This window comes from Meles meles, chromosome 21 (genome assembly GCF_922984935.1).
Source record: "Meles meles chromosome 21, mMelMel3.1 paternal haplotype, whole genome shotgun sequence".
Taxonomy (NCBI): domain Eukaryota; kingdom Metazoa; phylum Chordata; class Mammalia; order Carnivora; family Mustelidae; genus Meles; species Meles meles.
Genome location: NC_060086.1, coordinates 42,183,217 through 42,206,338, shown reverse-complemented (window position 1 = coordinate 42,206,338; position 23,122 = coordinate 42,183,217). Strand labels below are relative to the sequence as shown.

At 54.5% G+C, this 23,122-nt stretch overlaps 1 protein-coding gene across 1 annotated transcript in view; it reads left to right on the top strand.

The window, feature by feature from the left end:
• Positions 1 to 23,122, top strand: part of PDPK1 (3-phosphoinositide dependent protein kinase 1) — a 75,584-nt gene that overhangs the window by 34,115 nt on the left and 18,347 nt on the right. Inside the window, exons 3-10 of the mRNA XM_045992583.1 lie at positions 1,057 to 1,099; positions 1,357 to 1,494; positions 5,625 to 5,769; positions 6,686 to 6,783; positions 17,712 to 17,787; positions 21,481 to 21,549; positions 21,740 to 21,836; positions 22,849 to 23,022. Of these exons, the coding sequence (XP_045848539.1) occupies positions 1,057 to 1,099; positions 1,357 to 1,494; positions 5,625 to 5,769; positions 6,686 to 6,783; positions 17,712 to 17,787; positions 21,481 to 21,549; positions 21,740 to 21,836; positions 22,849 to 23,022 (840 nt within the window). The remainder of the gene's footprint in view (positions 1 to 1,056; positions 1,100 to 1,356; positions 1,495 to 5,624; positions 5,770 to 6,685; positions 6,784 to 17,711; positions 17,788 to 21,480; positions 21,550 to 21,739; positions 21,837 to 22,848; positions 23,023 to 23,122) is intronic.

Here is a 23,122-nt window from a genome sequence, read left to right as displayed (position 1 = left end):
AGATCTTTCCATTTGAGCACATACAATCCAAACCCATTCTTCTTAATCACTGCAGGTCGTCTCACACAGTGCTTTCCCCAGATCACTTCTGGTGAGTCTGTTGGAGAATTCTGTAGTGCGATGAGTCTGGCCTCCGAAGATGTTCCCTGAGGGGAGGCCCAGGGATCCCCCAGGATTCGGACAGGTTTCCATCTGCACTCTGGTCTTCGGACCATCCTTCCTGCAGATGTCTTGGGGGGGTGTCATCTGCCTCAGCTGGCTGTGGGGGGTCGGGCGCCCCAGCTTCCCGGCCAACGGGCCTCATTAGGCCTGTGGAAATTGGTGCCCACTTGTGCCCAAAGGTTGCTTGTGTAGAAATCTCTTTTCCACATTGTGCTGTGCCCTGTTGGCTCTCTGTCCCCAAAGTGGAGTGTGACTACAGGCCTTAGGTGTGCGGCTGAGAAAGCCCGCCAGGAGTGGGATTGCACCCTGGATGGGAGGCGTGCTGTGCAGGGGGCACTGTCCGTGGGCTTCGTGGGCCTTGGTTTCTGGGCCCTTGACAGCAGGGACAGTGTTTACCATCCCCGAGTGCGGCGCCCACTGAAATGTGTGGTCACAGTTCTTTGTAAAAGCCCAAATTCAGGGCAGCTTATCATAGTGAGTGTACACTGAGAACATATTCTAAAAGTTATTTTTTGAAGGAGTTCCCAGGACTCATCTGGGCTATTATTTGCTGTTTCTGTCTCCTGTTGTGGGTGTGACGTTAGTCCAGGATATTCCTGAATGCATACGTCACTGCGCCCTGGGAACTCAGCAGCTGACGGAAAGCCTTCTGAGGACCCTTGATTGATCTGTACATTTGCTGTTTATTAGAACACAGTAACTTCATCGTTAACATGCAGTCAGATTTTTAGCACAGGACCAATATGTTTTAAAGTAATTTCAAATTTAAATGTAAGTTAATGGTGGGGGCAGGTTAGGCTGTGTGGTCAGCCTCAAGGTAGCTCGTGAGAGTTGATGCCCGGGTTATACTGAGTGTTTTTTCTCTTCTCTTTCCCTCTTTTCTTCCCAAACCAGGTTGTCCTGGCCCGAGAACTGGCAACCTCAAGGGAGTATGCTAGTAAGTACTGAGCCCAGGGCTGCGTGTCCGCGGTGCAGGCGGGGGCGTGTGCCAGCGCAGCGGCCCGGCCTCCCGGCACCTGGAGGCTCTGTGCTGATTTCGGGGGTGGGATGCTGGTGGTCTTAGAGACCACAAACCCGATGGGTAGGTTTTGTGAAAAATTTTAATTTGTATCAGTTACTTTGATGAGTTTTGTTTTTAGTACACTTTCTCAAACCATTATCAATCGTAGTAACTTGCTTCTCTCTTACTTTAAGTTAAAATTCTAGAGAAACGTCACATTATCAAAGAGAACAAGGTCCCGTATGTAACCAGAGAGAGAGACGTGATGTCACGCCTGGATCACCCGTTCTTTGTTAAACTTTACTTCACATTTCAGGATGATGAAAAGCTATGTATCCTTTGAACAGTCAGAGGCTTCTGAAGTCACACCAGTGACCCCGTACGGTTTTTGGAGTCGTGGCCGTGCTGTGTATGTTCCCAAGTCATTTCTTTGCCAGAAAGGACAGGGCGGCATATTCTCAGTGCGGATGAATTCACATCACTTTGCCTTGGGAGCCCTGGGATTGCTGGTGTTCACTGAAGTAGAATGTTACTTCAAAAGAAATCATCACAAACCTTTTTGAGGTTTTTTTGTTCATAAACAATCTAAAGAATTGTTAGGATTTTTAACCCTGTGGCTGCTATATATTTATTCAGAGTCGTTCCCTCTTCCTCTAACTGCTGTCCTTGAAATATCCATCAGATGTCAGGTCCTCTGCTCAAAGCAGGGCAGTGAGGGAGGAAAAAGGATCTTGGGTGCCCAGGGCCCCTCTGCTCTCTTTGGCCCAGGGGTATGGGGTCTGGTTGGAAGGGACAGCTTTATCACGCATAGCCCCCAAGTGAGAAGTCCAGGGTCTTTCCCACAGTACCCAGAACGCTGTCCTCCCCAGGCCGTCCAGCCTCCCTCTCTCCTTCCTGCCCTCCGTCCTCCCCTTGGCTCCCGCCCCAGTTTGCTCTCTGCCTGTGCATAGCTCTGGTCACCCAGTGCCTCTGGCTCTCCAGCAAGGCTGTCACACGCCACTGATCGCGGCTTCTGAGGGCCTCTTCTGCTCCCTGATTTCTCCACTAACCCCTGGAGCAGTGGTTCCCCCTCTTTTACCTTTGCTTAGGGAGCAGGGCAGACCGGGTACCCTGGTCTCCAGGGTAGACCACACCGTGTTGTCTTGCTCGTCCCAGGGCCTGCCCATCGTATGGCCTAGCTGGCCAGTTTCTCCTCATTTCACAGCCCTTTCCTGTCATTTTTCCCAACCAGGACTTGCCCAGGCCCTCTGTGCGCCCGGGACTCTGTCCCCACTTCCAGTAGATGCTCTTCTGGTCTCTGCCGCACCGAGAGGTCGGCTGTCACGTGTTGTTGCCTCAGGGCTTGTTCAGGCCTCGACCCCTTAATTCTTTCCCTCCTGCCCTCACGTGTCCTTAGCGTGTGCCCCTACTCCTGCAGAGCTGGTCCCCGTAAGGGCTTGGCTTGCCCATCCGCCCCCCACCCCAGGCTTTCCCCTGCCTCTTTGGACGCAGATTCTTCTCGTTAGAACTTTGCTCCATCCCGTTCCCCCTCCTGCCCCGGCCCCAGCACCATTTTCTGACTCCTTCAACTATCGGCTGAATTTGTCCTTTTGCTTACTGAGAAGTACTTGAGTGCCCGGCGATGGGGGTATGCTGGTGAAAAAGTGAGGAAGGCTTGGCCCTCGTGGAGTCTGCATACCAAGGAGAGTTAGACACACCCAGACCGGCAGTGCCCGTGCAGTAGACTTGAGGGAGCGAGGGCAGCGAGGGCAGGTAAGAGGGTGAAGGAGAGTGCTGCTCTCGCAGCTTGGTGGTCTGCAGGGACGTGGACTTCGGCCAGAGACCTGGACAGAGCGAGGGCTAGAAGCTGGCGTGCTGGTGGAGTGACAAGGCTGGTCAGGGGCCAGCTTCTTCTCCCCTAGAGGCCTGACAAGAATTAACGGATTTTCTTCTAAGTGCGCGGGTAGCGCCGAGGGCTAGCACAGAGCAGCCGTTTGCTGTGACCATGGCTGGTGCCACCCTGGAGGCTCCTGTGAGGAAGCTGGGCAAGGGGCGGTGCAGTCAGGCTGGCTCCTGGGTGTAGGGCCTCAGGTCCGGGGGGCACGGGGGTGCTGGGAGCGAGCCAGAAGAGACCGAGGGCGAGACCAGGCTGGAGGTGTGTGTGGGGTTGGCGTTCGATGCATCTGTGGTGCTGGCGGCTGCTGGGTCAGGAGAGGGCTGGGGGCGGGGGGGGGGGGGCGCCAGCAGGCCGGCCGGCTGCTGGAGGGCGGGCCCTCAGCAGGGAAAAGTTCTGAGGCCTGAGCCCGAGTCATTCCGACACAGAGACCGGCACGTAGGAGGCAGGGTGTTGCCCATGAGCGGAGAGGACAGACCTCGGGGGCGCAGGGCTGGTTGGTTTCCAGTGTGGGGTGCTTGGCGGCCAGGCTGGGGGCTGTGGAGTGGCCACGCGCCTGGGCCCTGGGTCTGCCCTGTGGAATGGCCCCCGTACAGGTTGTTTCGGGTGGGGAGGGAGTTTCAGGAGACAGAGCTGAGGAGGTCCTGGCAGCACCCGTGGTGGGTTTTGCCCAGTGGTTCCGCCCTCCCGGGGGAGCAGTCAAGGGGTGTCCTAGCCACAGGCACGTAGGGCAGAGGGTCCTGCCTGGTTTGTTCAGGGTCAGAGAACGTGTGCTTCTGCCTGGCTCCAGCATCAGCCCTGTCCCCACCACTCTGCCGTCGCTGCTTGTGGCCCCCTGAGGACACTGAAGAGTCTTCTTCGTGGCTGCTCGATGTCTCTCTCACCTGTGAGGCCACCCGTACTGACTGTTTATCGTTGTGTGTCCCTTCTTGCGGCTCGGGGACAGGAGTAGTGCTCTAAACCTTAGGAGCCTGGGCTCCACTTCTGTCCCTCCTTGGCTTTGTGAGCCTGAGTCAGTTGCTTAACCTCTCTGGGCCAGGTCCCTTTGCCAAGGACAGGCCTTGAGCTTACCGGGCTCTGTCACAGGCCCGGTCTATGCTCATCCTTCCAGGAATTCACCCACTTCATGGGAGAGAACAGCTTCCTCCTTGCTGTGCTGGGCCGCTGGTTGGGCCAGGGGAGGGAGAAATTTTCTGGGATATGAGGCGGACCCAGGAGGTGAGAGAATACTTCTGGGGATGAGGAAGGTCTGTGGTTGGAGACAACATGGGCTTGGAGCCAGGACCCTCAACAGTTGTTATGTTCGGAAACTTTGGTTGCCTTAGCCTCAAGCTGACTGAAGAACCAGAAGTGTCCTTCACCCAGGAAACAGGAACTCCAGAAGCGGGCAGATAAGGGGCAAACCGCGTGAAGCTCCGAGAGGCGCTGTCCCTGCAGCGAGGCAAGCCTCTCAGGTCTGCTGCAAGCTCCTCGGCACTCCTGAGTGCTCAGGCTCGTGGGCAGTCTAGGTGGGGCCGCTGCCGAGGGGGCCGTGGACACCAGCCTTCCCTGCAGAGGAGCCAGCAGGGTGAGCTGTGAAGGGGTCTGGCCGAGACCCTTTGCATTCCCAGCTTCAGGTTCCTGTTGTCCTCGTTGGAAGGGCGTGGGTGGCCATGGTGGGGGCTGAATCAGGGACAGGTTTGGGCAGCTTTGCTCGCTGGTCCCTTCCATCTTGGGCTTGTCCTCATGGCCCTGCAGCATCAGACTGTCCTCGGGAGCCCGCAGTGCCCTGGTGAAGACCTTGAGCGTAGGCCACCCCTTCCTGCCCTCAGAGCCGCTAGCTAGGGCCGTGAGAACTCCTGTCGCTGTGCCCCTGGCTGCTAGGGAGCTGTGAAGTCAGCCTTCACGGTTCCTTTTATAGGTGCAAAGGTTTGGTGCTTCTAAGAGGAAGCTGGTGTATGGGATCTGTTACCGTTCCTTCTGGGAAGGGAGAATGGAAGCAGATCACACCACAGTGTGAAAGGGAGAAACGTCTGTGTTTCTCCTGTGGATGAAATTGAGAAGATAATAAAATGGCAGTTCTCTTACAAGACTTGTTACTTCGTACTTGGACAGGAGCTTGCATTTGAGAAACCTTTATGTGAATGAACTCAGCACACTGGGAATGCGGTTGGTGCAGTAAATGCTCTGAGCCCACCGCAGTGGAGGTCTGGAGGCTGGATTAGGGTGGGGCCCCCCTTCTCCTCACTGGAGCCTGCCCAGAGGCACGTGCGCCACGGGCTCTGGCCTCTCTGCCCCAGTGGCTTCGCGTCCCCGAGCCCGTGTCTTCTGGAGAGGATGGGGTCCGGAAGGAGCAGTGGGGCCGTGGCGTGTGCGTCACTGTGTTCCCAGGGAGAAACCCATGCTGGGGCCTGGCCTGGGGCTGGGGCCGGGGCGTCCTGTCAGCCCAGCAGCTGTGGGTGTGATCGCAACAGGGTCTGACTTGAAGCGGGACTGCTGTCTCGGGACACGGGTACCTTCAGTTTTCATTAATTAAAAATATTCCTGTTGGGCTGTAAGGTTGCTTTAAAAAATGACTTTTGTACACTTCCTTAACGATGCAACATTTAGACTTTGGTCTTAGTTATGCCAAAAATGGAGAACTACTTAAATACATTCGCAAAATTGGCTCATTCGATGAGACATGCACCCGGTTTTACACGGCCGAGATGGTGTCAGCTCTGGAGTACTTGCATGGCAAGGGCATCATTCACAGGTACCAGGCCTCGGGCTCAGGTCTGCGGGGTTGCCTGGAGGGATGGGAGGCATCCTGGTAAGAACTGAGGAGAAGCTGACGTCACCCGGTGCTGAGACGCACGGGGCCTCCCAGTGCCGGGTGAAGCTGGCAGCCGTGGTGCCCTCGGCCGTCCCAGCTGGTGCTTTCTGTCCCACCTTGGAGCTCGCGTGCGTGATCATTTCTGATCTCTGTCTCCGTGACTCTCCAATTTTGTCAAATCGAAAGTGTTTGTACGAGCTCTCTTGTTGTTCCTGTTACAGATGGTTTTTGTGGCAAAATACACAGAACAAAATTTAACATTTTGAGACTTTCTTTAAATATTTATTTATTTGACAGACAGACAAGTAGGCAGAGGAGGGGGTAGGGAACAGGCTCCCCGCTGAGCAGAGAGCCTGATGTGGGTCTTGATCCCAGAACCCTGGGATCACGACCTGAGCTGAAGACAGAGGCTTTAACCCACTGAGCCACCCAGGCGCCCCACAAAATTTAATATTTTAATCCTGTTTTCTGGTTTTATCAAGAAACAATGAACACTTAATCACTGTGTAAGTCAAAGATGTTCAACATGGTGGCTGATTTATATATATGGTGAAATGATTACCTGACCGCAGTAGGTTCCCAAGATCTGCCTTTTATGGGTTAAAAATGATGGAATAGAGTTTTCCCAGAAAGCGTATTGAAAATGACAGATGCACGTCTGAGGTGACGTGGCAGGAACGTGCCCATTAGATGCAGCTGGTGCTCAGTGTGAACTTTGTAGACTCGTATTCTTGGCTGTTCGTCCGTAAAGATTAGAAGTATTTAATCAGTTCATTTGTTTTCAGCAAATGTAGTGTTTGTGATCACATTGCTATTGAAATATTTCATCTCAGATGCACCAAATCTGCTTTCACAGGGACCTGAAGCCGGAGAACATTTTGTTGAATGAGGACATGCACATCCAGATCACGGATTTTGGAACAGCGAAAGTGCTATCCCCGGAGAGTAAACAAGGTGTGTGAGCGCCCTCTTCCCAGCACGTCCCAGCTCAGTGTTCCAGGTCGAAAACAGCTTTGCAGAAATGCGTGGAATGGCATTGTATTCACTGTCAGTGACGTGTTCCCCACATCCCTGCTCTTGTACACGCTTAAGCCTTCCCAGGGGCAGGCCCTGGCTTCCATGGCAGCTCTGCCCGAAGGCCTGCGCGGTGGGTGCCTGGTCTGCCGGGCGGAGGGAAGGCTCTTCTGGGCGGTCTGTGGTGGTTCTGCCAGCCACGCTCTGCGTGTTGCTGTCCCAGGTCCTTGTGAGCACCGGGGCGTGTCCCACTGCCACTCCCCTCCGTCGTCCGAGAAGATGCCAGGTGGCACATGCATTCCCGGTGTTCTCTGCGGGAGTGTGGGCTCCATGGAGTCCGCTCCCAGCCCTCTGCATTCCGACTGTCGGTTGTAACGGGGAGAGCACTGCCCTGTATCCCGGTGCCCGCCGTCGGCCCCATCTTCTCCCCGTCTCCTCTGTGTAGTTGATCCAGCTCGCTGGGCAGAGCAGGGTTCTGTGAAGTCACAGAACTCGGGGCTGATGTCTAACCTCCTCAGGTGCACGTTTAGAATTAAAACCCTCCTTATCGCTGTTCCCTTTGGGTAATTCCTGGTGTTGGTTTATGCGTCATGACTGCTCCGTCGCCTGAGGAGTGACTAACAGTAAAGTGGGCCACAAGAGTGCCTTGGGGTGTCCTGGCTAGCCAGCTGGGACCTTGAAATTAATAAGGGAACTTGAAAGTGGACCTTGAGTCAGGACAAGTGTCCCCGACAGAGCTACTCTGAACCTGGCCCGAGGAGCTGGGCAATGTGCTCGCCTCTGCCAGGGCCTGTGAGGACCCGTGAGAAGGACTGGGCTTTCAGGTGGAAGCACCCGGCTCGCTCGAGCTGCCCTCCTGCAGAAGAGGGGAGCCGTGAGCCCCACTCACCAGCGGGAGAGTCCTATAGCTCAGCCGGGCAGGCCTGCTCTGCCTCAGGTTGAATGGAGGCCTCTCTAGGGAGCGTGTGCTCCCCGGGCGGCTGGCAGGCTGGTGCCTGGGGTCCCCTCTTCCGGCTGCACCTGGCTGGGCCTCTGAGTTCTCCGCAGGGTGCTTATCTTTGCTTCCCGGCTGCTCTCGAGCCCCGTGTTTTCACTCGCAGTGTTGGTGTGAGGACTCAGCTGGTGCCTTCCTGTTGTGCAGACGCTCACTGAGTCGCCAAGACGACGTCTGGGATTTGGGCACTTCTCTGGGACTCCTAGGGCACCACCCCTTGGGGGCCAAGACAGAACTTGTAATCAAGGAAGACATGCTTATTTCTCAACAAATTTCAGTCCTGGTGCCACTCGCCCTCCTGTCACGGCTCCCTTTCCTCACAAGTGTCCTGTGGGCACCCGTGAGATGCCCCGAAACCTTGATCGGTTGGACTCGTTCCTACTGCAGAGTCGCATCGAAATGGCCGGCAGCCGAGTTTCTGTGGATCTGGTGTAACCCACCGCCGTGAGTGTTGCCCGTGACCCAGGCGAACTGAATGGGAAATGCCGTGGTCCTGTTCTTGTCATGTCGTGTGTGACTTCCCGTGGGCCCCCCAAGTCAGCCTCAGAAGCCAGCCCCCTGACGGTCTGCTCCGGCCGCTCCCCCGCCCCCCGCGTTCTCTTTAGAATCTGATACTTTGGGGCACCTGGGTGGCTCAGTGGGTTAAAGCCTCTGCCTTCGGCTCAGGTCATGATCCCAGGGTCCTGGGATCGAGCCCCACATCGGGCCCTCTGCTCCACAGGGAGCCTGCTTCCTCCTCTCTCTCTGCCTGCCTCTCTGCCTAGTTGTGATTTCTCTCTGTCAAATAAAAAAAAAAAAAAAAAAAAGAATCTGATACTTGGCACAGGCTAGTCCTGTTGTCTTGTAGTCGTTTAGAAAATAGAAGAATGTAGGGGCGCCTTGGTGAAATAGTGAAATACACCTGCATGTCTTTCTTTCTAGGAGAAGTCTGAAAGTGCTTACACTGTAAACCAGGGAGAGCTCATGTATATGGAGGAGTTGGCTTTTTTTTCTTCCCTTCTTAGAGAAAGAGGGAAAAACATGTATAATTATGTGAGGGGTTCATCATAGTGACTTGCTGTCACTTTCTGTTTGAAGTAGTTCAGAATCTTAGAATTCATTCTCGCATTAGCTTTTACTTTTCGTGCAGAGATGGATTCCTGAAGGCATCTTAAGCTTACAGAAAGCAGGTGTCGGTGGGAACGTGCCCAGGCTCCTTGGCTGTGCTGGGCACGGGAGCTTGTCGTGTCCTCCTGGCAAGAGGCAAGTTGTCTGTCTTCCGAGACAGACACAGGTCATGCCCGTGTCTCTCACTGCTTCCTGTGGAGTCGCGTGGTTGTGAGAGGCAGAGATAGGAAACGGCAGCCAGCTGTGGAAGAGGGTATGTGGGACCGAGGAGGACTTCCTGGCGCAGAGGACTTTGACTTCTAACTTACCCTAACAAGGGTCCCAGACCTGTCCGAGTGGGGACAGCTTAATCACGCAGAGTGAGCCAGTAAGCCCCTTGTCTGTGGCTGTGGCCCTGGCCTTTGCCCTCTTTATAAGAGGTTTGGGGAGCTTAGGATGCCACAGAGGTTTAGACTTAGGGTTTGTGTCTAGAAACATGTGTCTTGAGCCGTGTAGGCCTTTCTGGTATGCAGCCAGATGTGGAGGTTCCATTCACTAAACAGGAGGAGAGGGCTGGCAGGTGGCGGCCGGTGGGGGGGGGGGGACCTACGGAGCCAAAGTCACTTCTGTCACTCACTCCAGCTGTACCTTCCATGGGTGGCCATCTTCCAGACCCTCAGACCAGTATTGACCACCCCCGCCTTGTGCTGTGGACTCTGGACCCTGGTCAAGCGCCTCTGCCTTGCCCCCAGTGTGGCATGAGCAGGACATCTCCACGCACCCCAAAGCCAAGTTCACATGTTGGAGGACAGAGTCAGGTTCTTATACTTAGACCCGCAGGTACAACTCTTTATATCGAGAAGTGGTTTACTCTGGTCTTCTCAGTATTGGTGTTTATTTAGTCACAGCTGTGATACATGAGAGTAGTTGCTTTTTGTAAAATTCAGACCATGCTTTTGACCTGATTTCCACTATCGATTAGTTTTCCCAGTCAATGTTTTAGTATTTATCACTAAAGTATAAAGTTTCTTTTTTTTTTTAAGATTTTATTTATTTATTTGTCAGAGATCACAAGTAGGCAGAGCAGCAGGCAGAGAGAGAGGCGAAAGCAGGCTCCCTGCTGAGCAGAGAGCCCAATGCAGGGCTCGATCTCAGGACCCTGAGACTGTGACCTGAGCTGAAGGCAGAGGTTTAACCCACTGAGCCGCCCAGGTGCCCCTATAAAGTTTCTTTTAAAAAGTATAACTGCAGGGGTGGCTGGGCGGTTCAGTGGGCTAAGCCTCTGCTTTCGGCTCAGGACATGATCCTGGGGTTCTGGGATTGAGTCCCACATCGGGCTCCTTGCTGGGTGGGAAGCCCGCTTCTCCCTCTCCCTCTCCCCCTGCTTGTGTTCCCTCCCTCGCTGTGTCTCTCTCTGTCAAATAAATTTAAAAAAAAAAAAAAAAAGTATACACACACACACACACACATATAACTGCAGTAGCAAACCATTTTCATAATGAAAAACTACAATATTTGTTATATTCCAGAATACTGTGTTAAATTTCCAGTTGTCATAATTCTACATCAGGATTTTTTGGTGGTTGTCTGCTTGAATCAGGATTTAAATAAAGCTCCACAGTGGGCCTAGCTAATTTGTTTCTTAAATTTCTTTTTCATTCTTTATTTTTTCCCTTGTTGTCTGTGAAGAAACCAGGTCATTTGTCTTACAGAGTTTCCTGATTGCACCTCTGCGGAGTCCTGTAACAATGCTCCTGTCCCCTCTGTGTGCTGGAAATCGGAAGTTGGATCTGGCCCCTTGATCGCATGCAGATTCTGTCCTCCCACACCAGAGGCTGGGGTGTGTTCTCCATTAGGACAGGCACAACACCCTGTCATCTCTCCCTTGTGATGTCAGCAGCCCTTTTTAGCCATAATGGCCTAGATCCATTAATTCTCTAGAGAATGCAGAATGATCACAGTCTAATTCTTTCATTCATGGGCTGGAATTCTTCTTTAAAGAAAAACTTCCCCATAGTAACTGTTATGGTGGTATTAACTACAGAGACAAAATGGGATAAGTCCTTGCTTTCCTTTCCCCTTTATATGCCACTTGCAACAAACTTGAACTTGTTCACTGTCATCCTTCAGCGTTGACCAGTTCTTCAAAAACATGATTTACCCCTTCCTCACACCATATGCAGAAGCTAACTCCGAAGTTAAATTTGGGTAGAGCAGAAATGTGAATATAGAATGCAGAAACTGAAACTCTTGAAAGGAAGCGTAGGTGTAAATCTCCATGACCTCGGGGTTGGCCGGGAGTGGTTCTTAGAGGCGCCATCTGAGGCATGAGAGACAGAAGAGAAATAGCTGCGTCCACTTGGGAAACTTTTGTGCTGTGTTACCATTGAGAAAGTGAAAAAAATATTGCCAAATCGTATATCTTAAGGGACTTATGCTGAGATTTCATAACTTAAGAAATAAAACGAGGGGCGCCTGGGTGGCTCAGTGGGTTAAAGCCTCTGCCTTCGGCTTGGGTCGTGGCCTCGGGGTCCTGGGATCGAGCCCCGCATCGGGTTCTCTGCTCAGTGGGGAGCCTGCTTCCTCCTCTCTCTCTCTGCCTGCCTCTCTGCCTACTTGTGGTCTCTGTCTGTCAAATAAATAAATAAAAATCTTTAAAAAAAAATAAATAAAACGAAATAAAAATTTAAAAGTGGGCACAGGGTTTGAATAGACGATTCTCCAAAGAAGACAAACAAATGCCAGTACATAAATGAAAAGACGTTCAAGGTCATTGGGGAAATGCAGATCAGAAGCACACTGAGCCACTGCTTCTAGAACGGCTGTGATCACAGTGACCGACAGTGATGACAAGCCTTAGCATGGGTGTGGAGGAGCCCGAGCCCTGGTGTCCTGCAGGTGGGAAGATGAAACGGCGCAGTCCCTCTGGGAAGTCAGGTGGCAGTTACCATAGTTAGCGTGTAACACAGCGGTTGTACTCCCTGGCGCATACCCAGGAGAGCTGAGAACGTGTATGGAGAAAAGGTGTACAGGACTGTTGAAAGCAGCTTTGTCTGATAGCCAGAACGTGGAGACAGCTCGTGTCCGTCAGGTGATCATGCAAAGGGGTAAACAGAACGTGGTCGGTCCTCACAGGGGAACGTTGTTTTTAGATGGAGTGGCATTCTGGTACTCCCTGCAGTGTTGCTGGGCCTTGAAGCCTTGCGCTGAGCAAAGGCCCGCAGTGGGGGTGAGAATGTCGGGGAGCTGTCTGGGGGCGTCACCATCACAGCAGTACTGAGTCCTCTGGTCCCTCGGCATAGGGGGTCTTTTTATCCAGGTCTTGTCATTTCTTTCAAAAACCTCTCACATTCAAACCATAAGTGACTCTTAATCTCACAAAACAAGCTGGGGGTTGCTGGGTGGAGGTGGGGTTGGGAGAGGGGGAGGGGGGTTATGGACATTGGGGAGGGGATGTGCTATGGAGAGTGCTGTGAAGTGTGTAAACCTGGCGATTCACAGACCTGTACCCCTGGGGATAAAAATACATTATATGTTTATAAAAAAATAATAAATAAAAAATTAAAAAAAAAAAAACCTCTCACAGTTTTCAGCCTACAAGCTCTGCACTGTTTTTAGGAAATTCGTAAGTATTTTATTTTTGAGGCTCTTGTAAGGGAATTGTTTTCTGAATTTCATTTTTGATTATTCACTGCAAGTATATAGGAATACACTTGATTTTTGGGTCCTGAGCTTGTGTCCTATATAGCCTGGCAGAATTTTGTTCTTAGTTGTGATCAGTTTTTAACAAATTCCTCGAAACTGTGTATGTAAGATCACGTCATCTGTGATTCAAGACAGTTTCACTTCTTCCTTTCCGCTCTGGATGCCTGTTAGCTCTTCTTGCCTCCCTGCCGTGGTCGGAGCTCCAGGACCATATGGAGCAGGCAGGGCCTGGGCTCATGTCCTGGTCGTGTTCCTGGTCTGAGGGGAGAGGCTTCCGTGTCTCACTGCCGAGTGGGACGCTTGCCCTGGGGTTTTCCTGGACGCCCTGATCAGGCTGAGGAGGTTCTTTCTGTTCTTACTCTCTGATTATTTTTGTCGTGAAGGAGCGTTAGATGTTCGTTAGATCCTTCTTCTGAGTCTGTTGAGATGATCGTGAGGGTTTTTTTCCCTTTATACTGATGACACATAGTATATTAATTGATTTTCCCACGTGAACCATTCTTGTGCTCCTGGGGTAAACGCCACTTGGTGGCGGTGCAGGCTCCTCCTCACGTGTCGCCGCACTCAGTTTGCTCCTCTTTGGTCGAGAGCGCGGCCCGTTTGCGGAGTGTGTTTGCTGTGCTTCACTTGTGGGTGTATGGGTAGGGGACCAGCAGTCTGCGCCGCCAGCTTTGGAGAGAGTGTAGGTGTTCTCTGACCGCGGGAACATCGCTTGAGGTCTGTCCTTCGTCACTGGCACTTCTGAGTCCGGGGTGGTGGCCAGAGTGTTCCACGGCCCAGGATGCTGTTCAGTTTCTTTGAATCACTTTCAGGGTGCACACAGCAGCCCAGCCCGAGACCCTCTTCCTTACCCTCACCCTGTGGCCTGCTTCCAGTGGGTCAGAGGCATGGAAACGGCAGCGTTTCGGCCGGTGGTGGGTTGTAGGCCTGGTTTTCTAACTGGTAGAGCAGTTTGGCCTTCGGTTCATCTCTGAGCCTGGGGGCAGGGAACTAGGTTGTCTCTGCATTTCTAGTGCTCTGTATGGCTCTTACCCTGGTTGTCATGCATAGAAGTCCGCTGTCCGTGAAGCTGAGAGGGAAAAGTTGCATATTTTCCCCAAACTTTCAGTGAAATGAAATGTGTCTTTGACTGCGAAGGTGGGCAATAAGTGCCTGTGCTCATCCGGGGCGGTCACAGCGTCCCTCTGTTCCTTTAGGGTTGTCGCGGGTTCCTGTTCGTTGGTTTGTTTTAAGATGTATTTATTTATTCTAGAAGGAGCGCCCACAAGTTGGGGTAGGAACGGAGGGAGAGAGAGTCTCCGGCGGCCTCCCTGCTGAGCTCGATCCCACGACCCCGAGATCATAACTTGAGCTGAAACCAGGAGCCGGAGCACAGTCAGCCAGCCGTGCCCCCCACGCGTCCCTTTGGCTGTCAGTTTCTTGATCTGTTACATGTGCCCATTCTGGCTTCGGAATTCTGTTAGACCTGCCAGATCTCGTTGTTACATCGATAAAGAAAATCACGTACTGTTACATCTCACGGTCACTGCTTTAATATTTTGGTATTTTTGTCCTTTGTCTCATCCTGCATGTTTTATTTTATGCCTCTAGAACATCACTCTGAGGGCAGTCCTGTTCTCTTCCACACGCCAGAGGAGTCTTTATCTCATGACTAACAAGAGAGCTCCTGTCCTGGGGGGTGGGGCTTCCTGCCTCCCTGGGGACTTGGAGTCCCACATCTACAAAGGTGTGCGTGGGCTCCTGGGGGAGAGGAAGCAGCAGGTGTCATGGGAAACAAGCCATGCCAGGCCCAGAAAGCCTGCAGCAACCATGCAGCCCTAATAACATCCTGATTGTTTAAAGCCCAGCCGTGGGCTGGGGCGGGGACGGTGTATGTCTTTTAGACTTTATTTGGTGCATCGTGTAGCTATTTAAACGCAAAATCATTTATTTACTTATGAATTACTTATTCAATTATGCATACATCTTTTCAATCAAAAATACAGTTTTAGAACTCTTTAATTATAGCATTAAAAAAACGAATCTCAGGGGTACCTGGGTAGCTCAGTTGGTTGGGCGTCTGCCCTCGGCTCAGGTCGTGATCCCGGGCTTCTGGAATCGAGCCCCATGTGGGGCTCCTTGATCATCAGGAAGTTTGCTTCTCTCTCACCTTCTGTGCTCTCACACACTCTTGTTCTCTCTCGGGTAAATAAAATCTTAAAAAAACCAAGTTACAGAAGCAGCGCGTGCTTCCTGTGCAGAATGGACGCCCGGCGGATCGAGTGAATTACCCAGTGGGGCTCCCAGGGTCCGTGTCGGTCTCCTGCCTGTGCTGCATCTGTCCTTGAGGACGAGCTGCCAGGAGTCGAGCTACTGGCTCAGAGGGCAGGTTTGTTGTCTGTGGGTTTTGGTGCGTTTTGGAAACTTGCTCCCCTGAAAACGACACCCTTCCATATTCCCACCGGTAGCACTGGGTATGTGTCCTCTCTCATCCTTGCCCACAGTGCGTATTTCCTTTTTATCTTCGCTGACTTGATAGGCCATCATGTTTTCATTTGCATTTCTTTGATTCATCGCATCATTGAACGGTTTCATTTGGTTTTGGCTCTCGGGTTCTTTTTTCCTCTTCTCAGTCACCTCAGTGTCCCTGGCAGTGTCGCTCAGGGTCCTGGCAGGAAGCAGGTGCCACCGCGGTCTGCGCAGAGAGCCACTGACTGAGGGGGGGGGCTGAGGAGCGCAGGGCCGAGGAAGCAACAGGGCTGGATCCCCACGGGGGACTGTGAGCCTCTCCGCTCCGGGCAGGTGGGGGCATCGTGGTGGGAGAGGGGTGCGGCGTGGTGTGAGGCAGGAAGGGTAGCGCCCGTGGCTCTCCCCTGCCTTCCCCCGGGGACTCCTGCTGACCCCAGGGCCCCAGTACCCAGGATCGCCCCTCGGAGCGCTGACGAAGACAGAGACCACGTCTGGGGACGTGTGGGGAGGCGCGAGCACACTGGCTCCGTCTGTGTCTTCCTCCTGGGCATCTGCCTCTGAGGCCTCGAGGCAGGGAGTCTCCCCCACGGCGAGCCCCCGCGCTGTAGGCCGCCCCGGGGGTGGTGAGCGGGGATGCGGTGGCCTCGCTCAGCCCAGACGCCGTGTGCCGCATTGCTGTGGCTGGGCGCCCTGGTTTCCGTTCGCAGTTTAATTCAGGTGTTGTGCTATTTATAGCCATACACGGTCAAGAATTTTTGACCAAACATAGGTCTGTTGTGCTTGTCCCAGGTAGCTGTAACCTCAGGTCACTGCTCTGTCAGGCCTAGGCGGAGGTGCCCAGTTCAGAGCCTCCAGTCTGTGCAGGAGGAGAGGGTTGCTTCCCCCGACTCAGCAGACACAGCCGAGCAGGGACGATGAAGGGACGATGAAGGGACGTTCGGCTCTTCTCCCTTCCCCAGCTCCCCGTCCTCCAGAATGTCCCAGAACGGGGCTGGCTCCACCTGTTCCGTTTGCAGCCGTGCCTCCAGAGGGTGGGACAGCCCTGTCCCAGGGAGGCTGCACAGAGGCCACCCAGGGCCTGGGCACGTGTGGCGCTGGGGTGCTCCTGCTGTCTGTAACCCTGTGGGGTCTGTCCACTGAACTCCCTCACGCCCCTGCTGTGGCAGCGGGAAATGTCTCCCGGCGTTGCCAGGACAACAAACGGGCCTGTTTGTCCCCCGCTGAGAACCCTGAGTAGAGAAGCTGGGACACTTGTCAGTAAGCCCACCTGGCAGGGCCCTGCGTGGGGCTGGTTGCTGCCTCCTGTGTCCCTGGCCTCCGCCGTGGCCTGGAGGGCTGGAGGCGGTTCGCTGGTAGGTGTGTTGCTGTGATGTTTCACCTCTCAGGTCGGTTCAGGAAAATGTGTCCTCAGGGACAAATACTTTCTAGCAGGGATTATTAAAGATACTGAGAAGAAAGACCGTTTGATCTGTGAGAGGGTCAGGCTCAGTCACGGGGCTTGTTTGCCTGGAGCAAAACGATGTTAATCTGTGGTTCGGTCTCCGTCTGCCACGGGGTGCTGGACAGGAGACAACCGAGCCGGACCCTGCTGCTGGGAAAGGGAGTCTCCTCCGGGGTCCTGTCCGAGCGGGGCGGGAGCATTGCCCACAGCTGTTCCGCGTGCGTGCGGGGCGCTGTTCACATGGGGCTGGGGTGGGAGACCGTGCATGGCAGGTCACGGCAAGTGATGGGGGGGCGTCTCCCGGGGGGCATTGGGGGTGACACAGCATTTCACACACGCTCACACGGTGGGCAGCTGTCCCGTGGAAATTCTGGTCCTGTGTCTGTCGGTGACAGGGCAAGGCAGAATAGCTTTACTGTCCCCTGTGTCAGAGGACACCCAACTCGGATGCCTCAGGAGCCCCTGAGGGCCTTGAGGGCTGCTGGGATGGCTCAGGTGGTGTTGCGTCATCTGTTGTGTGAAGGGCAGGTCCGGAGGCTCCTGCTGTCACTGACCCTGGGGGTGTGGGTCGAGCTTGGCAGACCTGGTGTTCCCCAGCCCTGTACTGGAAGTGGTGGGTGTGGAGAAGCGTCCCTGGCCGGAGCTCCTGGGTCTCACTCCCCTCATCGCCCCTAACCTCCGTGAGCTCTGTTAGGGACGCGTAGCTTTCAGGAGGTCAGGTCTGTTCCCACATCTGCACGTGTCCCATCTGTGCCTGCTGTGTGTCTGGGGCTGTTTTAGGCACCGCAGGTGCAGTGGTGAACCAGACAGACCGGCCGCCCGTCTTCAAGATGCTCCCAGGTAACGGGACGCTGGGCGAACGCCTCTCTGGTGTGTCTGCGCGGCAGGGTGGCCGAGAGGGACTGCCCTGGCCATCAGGGCTGGCGTCACAGAGCCGCTGACCTTTGAGCCAGCTCTTGGAGGAGAGAGCCCCAAGAAAGGGGGTTTGAGGGGAGGGCTCTGGACCGGGGAGGGCCCTGGACCAGGCAGGGGCTTGGGAGTGTACAGTCCAATTCCAGGGGACTCGTGCTGTGCCCGAGAGCTGCAGTCCTGCCAGCGAGCCAGGACGTCCCGGCGGGTGAGTGCCCGCGGTGCGGCGCTGCAGAATGCTTGGCTCAGCGTGTGACCGCTCTCCCTTTCTCCTCTTCTCATCAGCCAGGGCCAACTCGTTTGTAGGAACAGCCCAGTATGTGTCTCCAGAGCTGCTCACCGAGAAGTCGGCCTGTAAAAGGTAACTTGCTTGCACTTGATCCAGACTATTTTCTGTTCTCTCTAGTAGCTGTTACGTCCGTTTTTTCACGCACAGTGAACAGTTACGAGAGTGCCTCTTGCGACCTTTGTCAGTATCTTTCTCGGATAACCTGTGTGCTGCTCTGTCGTTCTGTGTTACGCTTCCTGGGGCTACTGCGGCTTGATGCTTTGAGATTTGCTCTTGTTCCTTCAGGAGCAGCTATTCAGTGGGGGAGACGTGTGACCAAGAGGTGTGTAGTCATTGCCGTGTCCCTGAGCCCCAGGATCCTGAGTGCTGCCTCGGGCTGGTGCTCCCTGGCGGTGACAGGGGACAGGTCAGCTCGAGCAAACCAGGCTCCGCGGAGTGTGGGGAGAGGCCAGGAAGGCAGCCTGTTTGGGAGGGTTGGAGCTGGTTTCACAGCTGGGGCCCAGCCAGTTCAAGCTCTCCCTACCCAGTCCTTCGAACTGGCATGGGCCTGGAGCCTCAGGGTTGAAGCCCTGAGTTTGAAAACGAGAGGTGCATGGGTGAGGTTCTGCTCACAGGAAGAGGTCTGGAGAGTGAAGAGTCAGTGGGACAGCGGGGGAGAAGGGGGTGAGGCTGCCGATGGCTGCGAGCAGGGAGAAGTTGGGAGAGCGGCCTTGCGTGGGTCCGAGGCAGGCGGAGGACAGAGAGGGGGCAGTAGAGTCTGGGGTCTCAGTGTGGAGAGCCATCCTGGATGACAGGTTCTGCGGCTGGAGCTTCCCCCTGGCTTTTTGCTGCTGGGGCGTGGGGTGGGGGCTCCTTCGGGCTGCCCAAGGGCTGTATGGTCAGTGTCCTGTACTGACACTTTGACACCTTGCAACTGACCAGCTGCAAGGACCCGCTGTCCTGAGAGACGGACCCTGCCAGAGGTAGCAGAGGACTGAGTGGTTCTGGGGTGGCTCTGTTGCTGAGTGTGACCGCTTTCTAGTGACTCTCCAGGGGGTGGAGCCATAGGGAGTCCATGAAGGTGGCTGGGCCACTTAGCGGTCTCTGGGTTCTTTGTTTTTGTTTTTACTCCTACTCACTCAGCAGATTCGGAACTCTTACCATGGGCCAGACGTAGTCGTAGGGCAGGGCTTCTTAGCTGGGGCACATCTGGCCCTGTCTGGACACTTCTGCTGTCAGCAGTTGGCAGGGGTGCGGAGGGGAGTGCTGTTGCCGACTAGCAGGTGGAAGCCGGGGACCCTGCTCGGCGTGGTGGGAAGCAGATGCGCCTCCGCAGCAGGAGTGAATCGGCCCCGGGGGTCCGTAGAGCCAAGGCTGGGAAACCCTCCTCTGGGTGGTGGGTGCCGCGGCCCAGATTCTTGAAGCCTATCTCACGGCTGCCTAAGGGCTCGCTTTCCCTCGATTTGGGGTTTTTAGCATAAAGCAGTCCTTCAGCACCGATGGGGGCTCTCCTGGGTGAGCTAGGAAGACACAGTGGCCGCCGCCTTCTGTGTGAAAACTGGAAAGAGAATGTCTACCCCACGTTGACTTGTCCGTCATTGAAATTCTGTTGGGTGGGTTCACCAGCAGTGGGGACAGTGGCCCTCCAGGGGCCTGCGGGGATAGTTCTGTGAGGGAGTCCTCATTGCGTATCTTCTTACGCTTTTAAATGTTTTAAGTCATGATATTTATTCAAAAATAGTTAAGATTTCTTTTCTGCTTCTAAAAATGACACCCGGGTATTACAAAGAACGCTTAGAAAACATGGAAGGTAAAAGAGCAAGAAACACTCAGCGTCTCCTGCCTGCTGACAGACGCTGGATAGTGACCTGGCGTGTCTTTCCAGTTGCGTACTTCTGCGGGTTCATGTGACCCTTTAGCTTGAGCCTGTTCCCGGGATCATGGCACCAGCATCTCTCCGTGTCCCTGAGGTCATGTGTAGACGTCTGTGCCACCTGTGCCCTTCCAGCACGTGCATTTACTGTAGTTCATTGAGCTCTTCCCTAACTGTTGGCGCCCAGGTGCTTTTCCTTCCCGTGGCACAATCCGGCTTGACTGCCACGTGCAGCACGTGCCCGGCCCCAACGTGGAAGGGCGCCCCTGCCTGTCCCGAGTCTGCCGGGGCTGCCTCACGGTCCTCTGCTTGGATTGCAGGAAGAGGAATGACTTGGTCTAATTTAGCATTTAAGAAATTCTTGGGGGGCGCCTGGGTGGCTCAGTGGGTTAAGCCTCTGCCTTCGGCTCAGGTCATGATCTCAGGGTCCTGGGATCGAGTCCCGCATCGGGCTCTCTGCTCGGTGGGGAGCCTGCTTCCTCCTCTCTCTCTGCCTGCCTCTCTGCCTACTTGCAATCTCTCTGTCAAATAAATAAATTTTTAAAAAAATCCTTGGTACTTACTGCTTTCCAGAAATGTTACACCAGCTTCCCTCTTCAGGGTTTATTAACAAACCATCTGAAATGGTAGGAGAGCTGCTGCTGGTAGACACACGGCGAGCGGAGCCCCGGGCCTGGCCGTGCGGACAGCCCTGTTTGCTGGAGACGCCAGCCTGCCCATAGCCTGCCGCCCGGTCTCTGGCCGCTGCCACTCCCAAGGGGCAAGGCTTTTCTGTTGGTGTCTGTCTTGTGTGGCTCCCGTTTTAACTAGACAGTAGAGAAAACTGAGTATAAAACTAGTTACTGGGTAGAATGTAGATTGGTTTTTTAAGTGCCCCTCACTCCACTTGTATGTCATGCCTCAGATTTCTGATCTGTTTTATGTTTTAACCTGTGCACGTGTCCTTCGGCACTGCGGCTGGCTGGGTCCTGCTGCCTGCGCCCTACGGTCTCATCTCCTGAGGTCCAGGCTGTGGCCCTTTGCAGAAGCTGGTTGTGTCCTCGCACACTGGGGGCTCGGGGGAGGCAGCTGACGGTGCGGGAGGAGTTGGGTCTCGACGCCTTTGTCGTGCTGAGCTGGGGACGGAATGAAAGACGTCCCGGGGAAACCAGATAGGCAAGGTCGGTATCAGCCGTGAGCTCTGAGGGTGTTGAGGGGCACCGAGAGAGAGCAGGGCAGGGGGGAAGGGAGTGGCGACATCGCGGGCGAGGAGAGCGCCCCCTCCAGCGTCCCTGCCAGCTGGTTCTGGAAACAACTTCGGGAGGTTTAGAACTGTTTCTTGTAAAACGTGGAATCAAAGTGTTTGTAAAGGAGGAGGAGGGATTTTCACAAGTCCAGGAAGGGACAGAGTTAAAGCTTGCTTTGTGCACCTCGTTTGGATTGTCCGCTTCGGCCCCCTGGCTTGCATCTGTGGCCCGGGGCTAGACGCTGGAGATGTGAGAGGATGGAAGCTGGTTCCTCGCTCTACCCGCCTGCAGCGAGTGCCAAGGCCCCTCACCAGCACCGCTACCCGCCGCCCCACGCTGGAAGAAGGTTCTCTGTCACTGTCCTTGTTTCTTTAGTCAGGAGTGACCTCTGCTGCCTCTTCAGGTCCACACGGGCCCTGTGAGGAAGCTGGGTGTCCCCACGGGCAGTGGCGGGTCTATGGCTGCACGGCCTGGCCCCGGGGTGCCTGCTGTGCCTGGGATCCTCGGAGTCCAGGTCCCCAGGGGCCCCCTCCAGAAGGACCCCAAGCAGCTTCCCAGCCTCACATTGACCTGGTTTTAAAGGACAGAAGTAGATCAAAGGCTGAAATGGGGTGGTCAGAAGTGAACTGTGCTTGTCACGGAAATTTTACAAATGTCATTCTTTTCTCTTTTTCCCCTGCCTTAAAGTTCAGACCTCTGGGCTCTCGGATGTATAATATACCAGCTTGTGGCCGGACTGCCGCCTTTTCGAGCGGGGTAAGCCCACCCACCGCCCCCAAGCCCCTCACAGCAGGTGCGACAGAGGTGGGAGGGGGCAGCCCCTGGGGCTGGGCCCGGGTTCGGGCTTCTGCAGGGGGAGAGGGTGACTGCTGGGTCAGGAATGTTAAAGCTCTGTGTTGGGGAGGTTCGTGCACTCTGTCAAAGTGATGGCTTTCTTGTTTTACAGAAATGAATATCTTATATTTCAGAAGATCATTAAGTTGGAATATGACTTCCCTGAAAAATTCTTCCCTAAGGCAAGAGACCTTGTGGAAAAACTTTTGGTAAATATTCTGAATTTTCTTCTGCAAGCCGATCGGACAGACACAGCCTGAGTCCCTCTGAACTTGTGGTCAGAGCAGCTTTCCTGGAGGCCCCAGTGTTTAACCAAAGGGTGTCTTCGGGTTGATAGAGAGTGTGGGTAGATTAGTGTTTCTGCCTCATCTCTGTAAGTCCTTTTCAGTTTCCAGATGCCGGATTCTTGACTTAGCAGGACAGGAAGTCTTCGTGTCGCTTCGCACTTGTCCATCAGCACGCAGAGCATTTTAAGTTACTGGTTGCTGGAGCGGCTGGGTGTGTCACAGTGCAGGCGGCTGTGAACCCTGCACGGTGACATCTCTGGCCGTCAGCTGCGTCTGCTGCAGGGGGTTTGAAGGGTCACCTGGGTGCTACGGACCAGGCAGGCGTGTGCTCAGGAAAGCGGCGTGGGTCTGTGCTGAGCGGCCGCAGAGCCCTTCCCCCGCGTGTGGCTGCCGGACCCCCCCTTCACTTTCCTTTCGTCCTGGGGAACAGGGTCGGTCCCGGCTCGGCCTGGCCCGTCAGTGGGCAGCGTGCTGACACTCGGTGGGTTTAGGGGCACGAGGCTGAACCTGGGAGGAGACAGTTGTTGGTCCTTTGAGGTGAAGCACGGGCGGGAGCACACGGCATTTGTGTTCTGTCTGTGGGGCTCGCCGTCCGGACAGGCTCTCCGTCTCCTGTTCTTAAAGACAGCATGTTCATTTTTTTCTTGGTTGTAGTATTTTTAATTTGTGTATTTTAAGAGAACACTTACTGCTATTCATTAGATTTTGGGTTATTTTCATCTGTGTGAGGGGAAGGCTAGGAGCTTGAGAGAGGTAGACGTGGCCCCGAGGTGGCCCCGAGGTGACTCCGCCTTCCCCAGCACACGGTGGGATGGGGCGGGACAGGCCATGGTGCCCTCCCGTGTCCGAGATGACACGGAAGGAAACAGAGTGCTCAGAGAATGTTTTAGGCAGAGTCGGTCCGCGCGCTGACACGTGTTGGCTTCTGTTCCAGGTTTTAGATGCCACAAAGCGATTAGGCTGTGAGGAAATGGGAGGCTATGGCCCCCTGCGAGCTCATCCGTTCTTCGAATCCATCACGTGGGAGAACTTGCAACATCAGACGCCTCCGAAGCTCACCGCCTACCTGCCGGCCATGTCAGAGGACGACGAGGACTGCTATGGAAACGTGAGTCCACCGGCGTGTGTGCGCGCGCACCCGAGCGTGGCCCGTGTGCGTCTGTGAGTGTGTGGGGTGGGTATGCGAGTGTGCACGCACTCTGTGTGCT